Below are 11,582 nucleotides of genomic sequence, written 5' to 3' on the forward strand. Positions count from 1 at the left end.
TTTTAATTTGGTTGTATCCCTGGTTGAGAACCAGTGTTGTTCTCCCTTGGCTTATTACCTCAGCAGTTCTCAGCTGAAGTACTGCTATAACAACTGGCTGGAACTGCCCAACATGGTTCATCGCACAGCCAAGTAAGCATAAAGCCTGAAGATTTTTCTTTTATAGCATTAGCATTTCCCAGTCTGGCCCCCCATGCTCCTTGTGGAAAGAGAGAAACTGTCCTGTATGCTGCGGGAGCCAGGCTGAGAAAGGATTGGTGTGCCTGTCTCTCTTGGTTTATCTGGCTGTGCGCTGAGGCACGTAGGGCGATTCCAGCTGTCTGCCACAGCACATCTGAAAGAGTCTTGTAGCACTCCAGTTGAAAACGACTGATTTAAACAAATAAGTGCGCTTAGATTTTTCTTTCCTGAAAATTACATCAAGATCTTGAAAAAACTGCAGATGAATATTGCTTATTTATGTCGTATTTGAAGGCCCAGCTGACAATCTCATTTGCCTACAGCAGGATTTACTTATTTATGAAGAAATTAGTTGAGATCTTAATTGTTACCCTTTGGTGAATAAACTGTGGGAAGAAATATTAAATTACAGGTTAAATGCAACTAGTAAAATTTGCTATTCTATATTTAGTAATAAAGGCAGGTTATTGAATATCTATTCTATGACTTGGTTGTGGCATATTGTTATGTTTTCAGTACTTCCTAGATTACAAAGTAGGGGTTTTCTTCCCTTTGACATTAATTATGTTGAACTGTTTTACAGACCATGTGCCCTGTGTGTTTGGATCGTCTGAAGAACATGATTTTCCTGTGTGGTCATGGAACGTGTCAGCTTTGTGGAGACCGAATGAGTGAATGCCCTATATGCCGCAAGGCCATTGAACGAAGGATCCTTTTGTATTGAGTAATAAAACAAGTGTCCTCTGTTAGTTTCTTCAGTTCTTAGTATGTTTTGCTCGTCAAATCTCCGTAAGCTTTGAAAGGCTGTTGAAGGTTCTAACAAATATACATTTCTTATAAAGCAGCATGTGTAATTTCTTAAAGACTGTGAATGCACCAAAAAGAATTTGGTGTATTCTTTTGCACCAAACAGTATTTGAACAGTTAGCTGGTAGTTGTACTGTTAGGAGACATTTAAGCTTAGGCTAACCTAACAAAGCAGTCTTTTCCCCCTTAAAGTTCCAAGTGTTAAGGGACAATCTTGATTTCTGCTTTTGTATCTTTAAAATTTTCTATTTAAGTGTAAACTCAGTCTGCCAGCAAGTGATGTACTTTTTATACTGTCACTTGCTTTTGAATATAGATTTTTAGTTTTCACATCTTCAGTGTATGCTCAGTTGTCAAATGACCTCACAGTAATTTTGTCCTGAAAGGTACAGTAGTACAAAATCAGCACAAAGTATTCAAAGTAATACACAATACCGTACAGTTCCTATAAGATGGGACATTAGACAATAACCCCATGATAACTTTTTAATATGCCTCGTTCGGCTATATGTGGATTCAGATTAAGGACTAGAATTAATAAAAGGAAGTAAATTTACAAAAGTTGTGTTCCCAACATTATACTTCAGTTTTACAGGATCGAGTTAAATTAAACTAGAAATTTTAATCTGTTTAGCAAAATAATTAATATGTAAAATTATTTTGCAAATACCTTGAAAAGAAGAGCAATCACACCATTAGTCATTTTATTAGTTTTACACCTTAAAATAGAAATATTTAAAATATAGCCACTATGGCCACTGAACAGTTTTGGGTCTTGTGATCTTAAGAGACTGGGTGATACAGTTTTACCTTTTGTTCTGTTGAAAAATCCTAAATGTGTTTTAAAGTTTTTCTGTTGCAGATTTTGTATTCCTTAAACAAAATAATGGATGTTTGCTCTATGAAGTCAGCCTTCAAAAAATTGTCTCTAGGCAACAATAGCAGCTGTACTGTACTGTACAGCAGCAAAGGAGAGAAATTTTATGTTTGTTCATCTCAGTCAGGTATTAACTTCAGAACCCAGTTGGGACCATTTAGTAGCTAATATTAAGTTGGTGTTGACAGGTCTTTGGGGTTTAGGAAACATGGCTAGAAGGGTTGAAACTGGTTGTGGGAGTTAACTATGACTTAAGTGGCACTTAAAAATCTGCTTGGTTCTTCGGATACTACTGCCAGTAATGCCTAAACACAGATAGCTGCTCAATAACAATTGTGTTCTCCTGGAGGTGGGACCACAAGTCAGATTTCAGAAATGGAGTTAAATTTAGAATTTGTGCAGCTAGTCATGGCAAAGATTTACTCTAAAGCACTTCAGCTGTTGCTCTTACTGACTGAACAATATGCAATCACTCCTCGGTGTCTGAGCCTTGATTCGTACAAGTCTTTTTGGAGCACAGTGAAGGAATCCAAAGGAATCCATGTTAGAGTTAAGTAGGTACTTTATTTGCAGCATCCCAGATAACCTCCTTCATCCTAACCACTGTTGTATCAAGCAAGAACATAAAAGTAGGAATTGTTCTGGGGAAGATCTAGGTAAGGATTAAGTGAAATATCTGTGTTCTTCTTTGGGGAAGTCAAATACCCACACAATGCTTTGTTTCTGAAACGTGTGATAAACTTTTGTTGCTATTTTTTCCTAAATATAAAACTTTTTGTTCAAAATTTGGAGAATTTACCAAATAAAGGTGAAAGATATGTTTCCTGTACCATTAGAACATCTAGAACAGTGTTCTCAACCTTTTTAGACTCAAGGCACCCCTTTCTCTCCTTTTTGACTACAGAATTCTTTTGCTGCAAAGAAGGCAAAAAGACCACAACAGGACTCAATGTGTTTTTAATACTGTGGATTCCTATTTGAAATCTCGGGGTTTACCTTATGAATCATGTTTGCACACCTAACAGTACTAACATTGCGTGGCACCCTTGACAGCATCTTGTGACATCCTGCTTGAGAATTACTGACCTAGATGGTGATAGAAAACTCTAGTGGTTTCTTGGAAAATCATGTGATGAAAGATGATAACAAAATTTCCCTCCAGCTTCTTTCTCAATTTCATACTCTTAGTAGTTTTGCAATGAATATCAAAATCTTACTTTAATCCAAATCAGTATTCAGTTTTCTGATGTACAGTCACTTCTTCTTCCTATGTGTTGCTATAATATATAGATTATTTCTGGTCAGATAAAATAGTTCTCTCACGCTTGCTTCTTTAGATACTTTACTGTAAAAAGTTTCACATAATTTCTATAAGAAACCATGTTTTGGTAACTAGTTTGTCTCGAAACCAATTCTGATTGCTTTAGCTGCAAAGATTGGAATTTGCTGCCCTGACTAGATATAAGATTTCTCAAATTTGAGAGTAATTTTATTCTGTGCTGTTGAATACCTACAGAATCTCTGATGCAAGGTATTTTCCAAATCTTAGGAAAATGCTTTCATAGTTCCTAGTACTTTATCTTCTTGTTATTTGGCCTGATTCTGTGACTTGTAATCTATAGCATTTCCCCTCATGATAGGGAAACTATTTCCTTATCCTTCCACCTTAGTAGACACATTTTTCTAGCACTGGATCCTCATTTTTCAGAAAGTTTCCTTTAAATCAGTATAAAGACTGTCCGTTTATCACTGCTTGGGAAATGCAGATCAAACTTGACCCCCTACTCCACCAATTATATTAATTTGGTTAATTTTTATGCTGTAACAGCTGATATTGTCCTAAAACTTAAGCCTTGGAACAAGCCAGTATTATGACCATTATTTTTCATGCAGTTTTCCACATGAGTAAAACTCTAGGTGAAATCCTATCCTCTATAGAATTCATTGGGTGTTTTTTCCTTCCTTGAAGTCAGTGAGTATTTTGGCTTCAGTAGCATCAGGATTTCACTAACTATATTTTCTGGTTTTGTTTGATTAAATGTTAATTTAGGATCCAACTAATACTTGAACATGATTCAACTGGGCATTTGTTGAGTGTGTCACCTGGGTGAGATTTTTTTTCTAGAGAACTAAAACAAAGCATCCTGAATAGAAAATAGGGAAATTCTACTGGCGTTGCAGCTTCTTAGAGCGCATAAGTCTCATCTGAAGGTGAGAAGAAATTTGTTACCCATTTGCTTTATATTTTTCAGTTCCACATTTGCTTTTAAAAGTAAAAAGAGCTGAAGCTGCTTTTCCTTAGAGCTTTACTTCCTACATCCTTGGTTTGTCTTTGTTATTACAGCTTTATAGATCAATTCAGTTTGTATTCATCCTTGGGAAACAGTGTTTTGTTCAGATGGAAATAAAAAATACATTTCAGAGATTTAATGTGATATTTTCATGACATTGAGCCTAAGAGTTTGGTTAAGCATTTTATTAAATTAGTAGTTGTACAGCTTTGACTTGGTGTTTAAGATGCTAACATTGGATTCAAGTTACAGGTCAGCTGTTTCTTTAAATCTATAAAATGGAAACTTAATTCAAAATTACTTTTTAGTTAAGAAAGAACACCATAAACAATATGATATAGATCTGGTTAGATTTACACCCTGTTTTCTGATTGCAATACAGATTTAAGTTAATTATGTAGCTAGTACTGAAGAAATCTGCTTTATCAGACTGTTGCACAGCGTATTCACACTCTTTAATAATAGTGTGTGTGCTAGCCAATATTTTCTGAAACACTTGCAGGCTTTTTTGGATACCCTTTATGCGGTAACCAGGACGTCAAAAAAAAGAAGAAAAAAGAAAAGAAAAGGTAAGACTCAAAAAGATAGATGGAAAATTATGGCAAGTAGGGAAAAAGAAGAGTGTGAGTCATTGTTAGTGAGCAAAAGATGACTGTTTTACCAAAACAGGGAACCAGAGTAAAATCAGTAAATAGTTGGCATTAATTTAATGCACTTATTTAACAAGTTCAGGCATCTTTTCAGGTTTTTTTTCTTAGTCATAGAACAATTCCCCAAGTGTTAAAGTTGTTTTGGAATTAAATATTTTGGAAGAACTTTTTCAATTGTATATATCTTGATATGATAGTAAAGAGTGACATTATAGCTGTGATGGTCCAGAAATTATATAAGGTAAGGATTTCTTAGGGTGGTATCTTTTATTGGACAGCTATGTAACTGGGATAACTTTAACTCTATCTCAGCTACACAGTTGGTCCAATAAAAGATACCCACCTAAGAAGCCCTTGCCTCTTGAATGTCTTGATACACTTTCACAAGTGCTTTAAAGTTATAGTGGACCAATTACATGCAGAATATTCTAAAAGATTTGCTTGAACATATTCCTTCCCATGTGTTAAGAGTAAATTGAAGTTGGTTCTACACGCATACTTCTAAAGGAAGCATGATATCTTAAGTCAAAACTGATGCAGTTTTTTAATAAGCAGATGAGCTTAATTAAGCATTTCAGACCTTCTTTATGTTCCTGATTGTCTATTTAGAACAAAGTACCTTTCAGGCCCATTGCCTTGTTCATACCTCCTGCTATACCGTAAGCGTCAGTTTGAAGGCATTTGACACTTTTCAGGATTTGGGCCATTTAATATATATTTTCTTTTTTTAAAACACTAAGTAGTTCTAGGTTACTTTAAACAGGATCCCTTTTTTAAACTGGAAAAAGAATAAACTCAAGTTACTTTGTAAATGTGTAAGTTCCTTTTAAAAGTAGTTGAGTTCTAAACTTGAACTGTATACAGATTACAGTGGATTTTCACAAGTAAAGTTTTGTCATTTTAGTTTTACATAAACAATTTTAAATCTCATTTTAGAGACTTGTGAAATTAGCTCTTAAAAATCTGCTTTGACCTTACTATTTTTGTGTAGATAGTAGAGATTTCATTTTACTAATTTATATCTCAGTGTTAATGAAATTTTACAGCATATATAAACTGATTTGTTGAAGATGCTTTGAGTATTTGATCTCTGAACTTCTCTGTAATTTTAAAAATTAAATGTCAGACATTTAATTTTGCTCTTTTCAGTGGTAGCTAGGGAATTGCAGAGCCTGGACCATTCTTAGTGCTGAATGGATAAGACTCAAGTTTTAACTTGCAAAACACTAATGTTACATTTAGTAACTACCTCCTTTTCTCTTAGAGAGTTAAGTTCTACAGTCTACACTCATTCTTCTTTATCTTTGGAAAGGGGTAGAAGAACACTACAGTTTTTGTTTTGCATCAGTTTTGGTGCCTGAATAATGTCCTAATGGGTTACTGCTCACTGTATAAACGATCTACAGTAGAGATATGATTGCCACAGTACTGTACGTTCCTGGGTTTTTTTTCCTTTTTCTAAGTTGCTGCATGCTGTTTTCTTCTACATAATACCTAATTCATTTTATTCACAAAACACAATTCTGTTATCTAAAAAAGTTTGTGTGCCATTTTTTTATAGCTATATCTACAGCAAGTATGAAAGTTCTGACTCAGGGCTTTTTAACAACTTAAACACATTAACAAATGTTCTCCAGTGCATCTTGGAGAGTGTTAGAGTTTTAATGATTGTATAGTGCCTTGGTAGAACTATTGAATGGGCAGCAGCCATAGAATCCTTGTGGAATGCAAGTACGCTTGAATAAAAGTACTGAGTTAATGCAGCATATGTGCACATGTAGCATACCTCCTGCATTTGTGCCATGTACTTACATACTTGTATTTCTACAAAGGAAAGTCAGCAGATTTAGATTTTGTTAGACTTTCTGCAAGTTGTTTGTTTACTGTACCCAGTAGAGCAGTTATCATTGGGGTCTGAGAGGTGAGTGGGACAGTATTCAAAGTCCCACAGATAGCATTTGTGAGAGGGTGGATGGCACATTCTATGTAACTAAGTTTTTAGTATGAAGGGAGATCATTTTATAAACAGATTTGTAGAAAAGGTTAGTGTTATAGGTCTGACCTAGTAAAATTTTTTTCGTAAAAAACCCCCCACAAAATAAAACAAAAAATGAATTATAAATCTGCATGGTATTTCCTAGTTAAGAAAGTACAAGTCTAATTTTGAGCTTCTAGGAAGAATGTTCTTTGTCCTAAGCTTAGTTTCATTAAGAATGCAGCTGATTCTGTAGTAGAACATGGATTTTTCTGAACCACAGCAATGTGCTTTCCTTTTGTTCAAAAACAGCTTTGTATTTTCAGTAAAATGTAAGTGTTGATATGACTGTTTTATTGGATTAATTCAAAGTTGTATGTGTGAATGTAGTTGATTTTTTTCTGTGCTGAAAGTAGCTTACATAATTGCTTTGATTTAAAAATGCTTAGCAAGGCCTAAGCTTTTCAAAACAAATGCTAATGTATCGTCTTGTTAATAAAACTTATTATATAATGAGTTGTATTTGGACTTTTTTCAAAAAGCTTAGATAAAAGGGTGGTTGCATCAAACTAACATCTGAGAGCTAATATTTTGGTGGAGGCTTTTGGAAGGGAGAGATCAATTCATTTGTTCTGTTTTTTATTTGAACTTCATTGGAAGTGAAAACTTCTAATAGCATTGGAGCCCTTCCAAAGAGCTATTAAAAGTACATGAGCAATTTGAGCAAAAGTTTGGTAGTTTTTTCAGAACAGTGGAACATGACATCACAGAATATACTGGGCACTTTGGTTCTGTAAAGCTGTAGATCCTGGGCTTTTTGTAATAGGGGTCATTTGTATCTGGCTTCATTTGCAATGGGTTGCCAAAATGAGAAACAAACTGCTCGACTGTTTCCTGTGGCTTTTATTTCAAAGGTTTCTCTGCTCCACTGTTTGGTGGAACTCATCAGTAGTCCCATGTAGCTGCTGACTGCAGCTCTCTAGACCCCTAGTTACTTCATAAGCTTTCATCTTCACATTAGGTGGCTGGGTTGTGGTAACTTCAGCCAGCAAAGTTTTCTTGGGTGTAGAAGGACTTTTATCCAGGCTTTAATTCTGGTTCTTTGAGCTGTTCAGAGAGATTATTTACAGCAATCTGAAATGTATTTTTTAATTCACTATAGTAATAGATACTTAAATAGGTAACTATTTGCTTCTGTTTCTGTTGTTGACTTTCTTCAGCTTGTGCTATAGAAATGGGAAATATGGAGGCTTGATAGAATTATAGAAAAGATTGCAGTGGATCTTGGGAGGTCATCTTGTCCAAACCCTGGTTAAGGCAGGATCGCCTCTGTCTAAACCCTTCCAAACAGGTGTTTGCCTTACCTTTTCTTTAAAATTTCCAGTAACAAAGATTCCACAATCTCTTGAGGTAGTTTGTTCCAGTGCTTACCCACCCTCATAGTTAGAAAGTAAATTATTATATCCAGCCTAGCATTTCCCTTACTGCAATTTAAGACTCCAACTCCTTGTCCTGTCCCCAGTGGCCAGAGAGAACAGTCTGTTAACTTCTTTGGTATCACTGCCCTTCAGGCATTTGAAAGCAGTTATTAAATCCCATCTCAGCTGCCTTTTTTCCAGACTAAAACCCACTTCTTCTAATCTTTTGTTGCTTTCTGCTGGAGCCTTTCTAATTTGAAGTGCAGTGCCCAAAACTGGAGAAAGTACTTCAGGTAATGCCTCACAAATGCTAAATAGAGTGGAATATCACTTCCTTTAATTTTAAATAATGGTCCTATTATAAGAACCTGTGGCCGGCCTCTGTATTACCATGTGGGGAGTTGGATTGTCCTGAACCAGCTTGCCTGCTACGACTTATGAGAGATGTACTCAGTTTCCTTGAGTTATATAAAGATCTTCCTGAAGGCTTGGGCTCCCCTTTGGTGTCTTCTGTGGAGCTTCTTCCCTACACTGTACCGCTTTCCTCTCAGGTGTTTTGATGGATCACAGGCTGTGTTTGAGCATTCATGGTCGATTGGAGCACAGCTGGGTGATGTCCCTTCCATGGCCATTGGCCAGGTGGTACTGTAGTTGAGATGAAAAGGCTAACAAAAATGGAAAAGAGTAACTAAACTTCTCTTAGTATGGGCGGGGCAGGACTCCATTACTCCACACTGAGCTGCTTGCTCCCAATCATTGGAGTTTTGGGATTTTTTCTGACTTCGTCCCACTTTTTCTCCTCCTTCCTTTGGCACCCTTTGTTCTCAGGGGTTCTCCACTTGTACACTTTGTGTGTGGGCACTGAATATTAGGGTGTTGCAGTGCATCCCCAGGGGGGTCCTTCCCCATTGAGCCCCAGCTGGCTCATCCCCATGAGGGCCTCCCTGTGTTCATGTTAGTTTCAGCTGGGCAAGAGCCTCCCAGTCCGTGGACTCTGTGCTACACTGGGACAGTAGCCTGGTTGGCTGTTCATCTTGGCCTGCCTCTGGCCCCACAGGCTGGGGCCGGTTTCCCTAACTTTCCCCAGTCTTCAGTGTCTGTGATGATGGTAGTGGTGGTATTGACAACAGCGGCATCAAGCCTCCAGTGCCATGAGTGGTGTCCAGTCCTGGCTTGGGTGCCCAGTGTCCTCTGCCCCAGCCCAAGCTCCTAGGCGGTCTTTTATGGCACACCCACTGCACTGTGTCCCCACCCAGACTTAGCTTGTTTGCATGCGTGGCAGCAGCTGCGCTGTGTGCAGTCTAACCATCTGTGCCACAGAGATCAGGTAAGTCTAATGGGGACCTGCCACACGCACCCTCTTTTTGCTTGGTGATTGGATCACCCATGGGTGTGGTGCTGATACTTGCTTACCAGTGGGGCACAGTTCAGTGTCTTGCAGGCATGATAGAAAATATGCCATGTGTTGTCTGCCTGGCCAATGCTGGACTGTAAAACAAAATAGTTATAATTCACCATGTAATCCAGGCATTATTGGTCTTCACCGACTGTAACCATTTTAGAGAGGCATGGTCGGTCACCAGGGTAAACTGCCACCTGAGTGAACAAACTAACAACTCTGAACAACTGAACAACTCCATACCTGAACAATTCCACTGCCCACCAGATGGCCAGACATTCCCATTCAATCATAGAATACTGCTGCCCATGGGGAAGCAATTTACAGCTTACATATGCCATGGGCCATTCTCCTTGTGCTAGCACTGCCCCTAGGGCAATCCCTGAAGCATCTGTCTGCAAAATAAACGGTTTATTAAAATCCAGGTTGTATACTACTGGGGCCTGGCATAATGCCCACTTGACTCATTTGAATGCTTCTTGAGCTATCACTGTCCACTGAATCTGGTTTGGTTGCTCGCTTTGCATCAAATCAGTAAGAGGTGTGTGGTCATCTTGGAGAACTGGAAGGAACCTACAGTAGTAGTTAACCAAGCCCCAAAAAGCCCAGATCTGCTTCTCTGGGGTTTTTCATACAAACTCAAGGCCCTGACCATGTCTCCTGATGGGCAGATCTGGCCTTGCCTGACTTGAAACCCTAGATACGCAGTCTCCCCCTGGGCTACCCTACACTTAGCAGGGTTGACTGTCAGCCCTGCCTTGCACAACTCTTGGAGGACCTTCTGTAAAGCCTTCAGGTGCTGGTCCCACATTTCTGAGAAAACAATTACAGCATTGATCTATGTGGAGGCATATGCCTGGTGGGGAGCTAACAGTCATATGCCATTGAAATGTAGCCACTGCATTGTGGAGGTTAAAGGGCACATGTCAAAATTTAAACAAATTCCAGGGTGTACCGAAGGTAGTTTTCTCTTGGTCTGGAGTGGCCAAGAGTATCTGCCAGTACCCCTTAGTTATACTGAGCATGGATATGAACTGGGCCTGTCCCACTTTTTCCAGCATTTCATTGATGTGGGGCGTTGGGAGGGGATCAAACTTGGCCATGGCATTTACCTTGTGGAAATCCATGCATAGTCTTAGGGGCCCATCTTTCTTAGGCACTATAACTAGGGGGCTATGCCACTGGCTCCAGGATTCCTGGATGATGCCCCTATCCAGCATTTTGGCTAGTTTGGCTTTGACTGCCTCATGCAGCTGCTTGGGAATCCACCTCCAGCTTTCACGTATTATGCAACCCTCTGGGGTAGCTGTGCAGTGCCTTATTCCCCTACCCTTTCCTGGCTCTGGGTGGAACACTTCCTGGTATTCCTGCACTAGCCTGTAAAGTTGGTTCTCATGAGTTTGGGAAAGTTGGGGAGCAGTTGTCCCCTCCCAGGTTGCCGTCTCCACCAGAGAAGGCTCCAGCTTGGCTGGGTCGGGATAAGGTGCCAGTAGGTACCCATCACGTCCCAACCATGGTTTAAGTAGGTTGACATGGTAGATCTGCTTCTCTAACTGCCTACCTGGTCACAGGACTTCATAATCAACTGGGACCATGCACCGAGTCACCTTGAATGGCCCTTGCCACTTGGCCAGTAAGCAGCTGTTATGGTCCAGCAGCAAAACCACTACATGATCACCTGTATTACAGTGGCGTGGTCCCTTACCTTCCTAGCGTACTGGGCTTTTTGCTGCGCCTGGGCGTGTTCCAGGTTTTCTTTGGCAATCTCATGGGTGCAGGTCAGGTACTCTTAGCTCTGTCAAATGTTTGGCTACATGTATTCTTATCTTGGGCTGCTGCTTCTATACCTTCATGTACCATGCCAAGAAGGGCCTGTGGCTGGTAACCATAAACTAAGTTAGAAGGCGAATACCCGGTGGACTCCCATAAGCATGAAGTTTGTGCCCTGGTCAGTCAGGATCTCTTAAGGGATCCCGATTCATGCT

General features: G+C 39.1%; 1 protein-coding gene across 2 annotated transcripts in view; it reads left to right on the forward strand.

The window, feature by feature from the left end:
- The window catches only part of MIB1 (MIB E3 ubiquitin protein ligase 1), a 123,805-nt gene extending 117,877 nt beyond the window's left edge, over positions 1–5,928 (forward strand). For both annotated transcript variants that reach the window (XM_090039797.1, XM_090039796.1), the window contains exon 21: positions 764–5,928. In XM_090039797.1, the coding sequence (XP_089895923.1) occupies positions 764–904 (141 nt within the window). In that variant the 3' untranslated portion in view covers positions 905–5,928. The remainder of the gene's footprint in view (positions 1–763) is intronic.
- Positions 5,929–11,582: the final 5,654 nt, after the last annotated feature.

Source organism: Crocodylus siamensis, chromosome 3 (genome assembly GCF_052110815.1).
Source record: "Crocodylus siamensis isolate JL-2025a chromosome 3, ASM5211081v1, whole genome shotgun sequence".
NCBI classification, from domain to species: domain Eukaryota; kingdom Metazoa; phylum Chordata; order Crocodylia; family Crocodylidae; genus Crocodylus; species Crocodylus siamensis.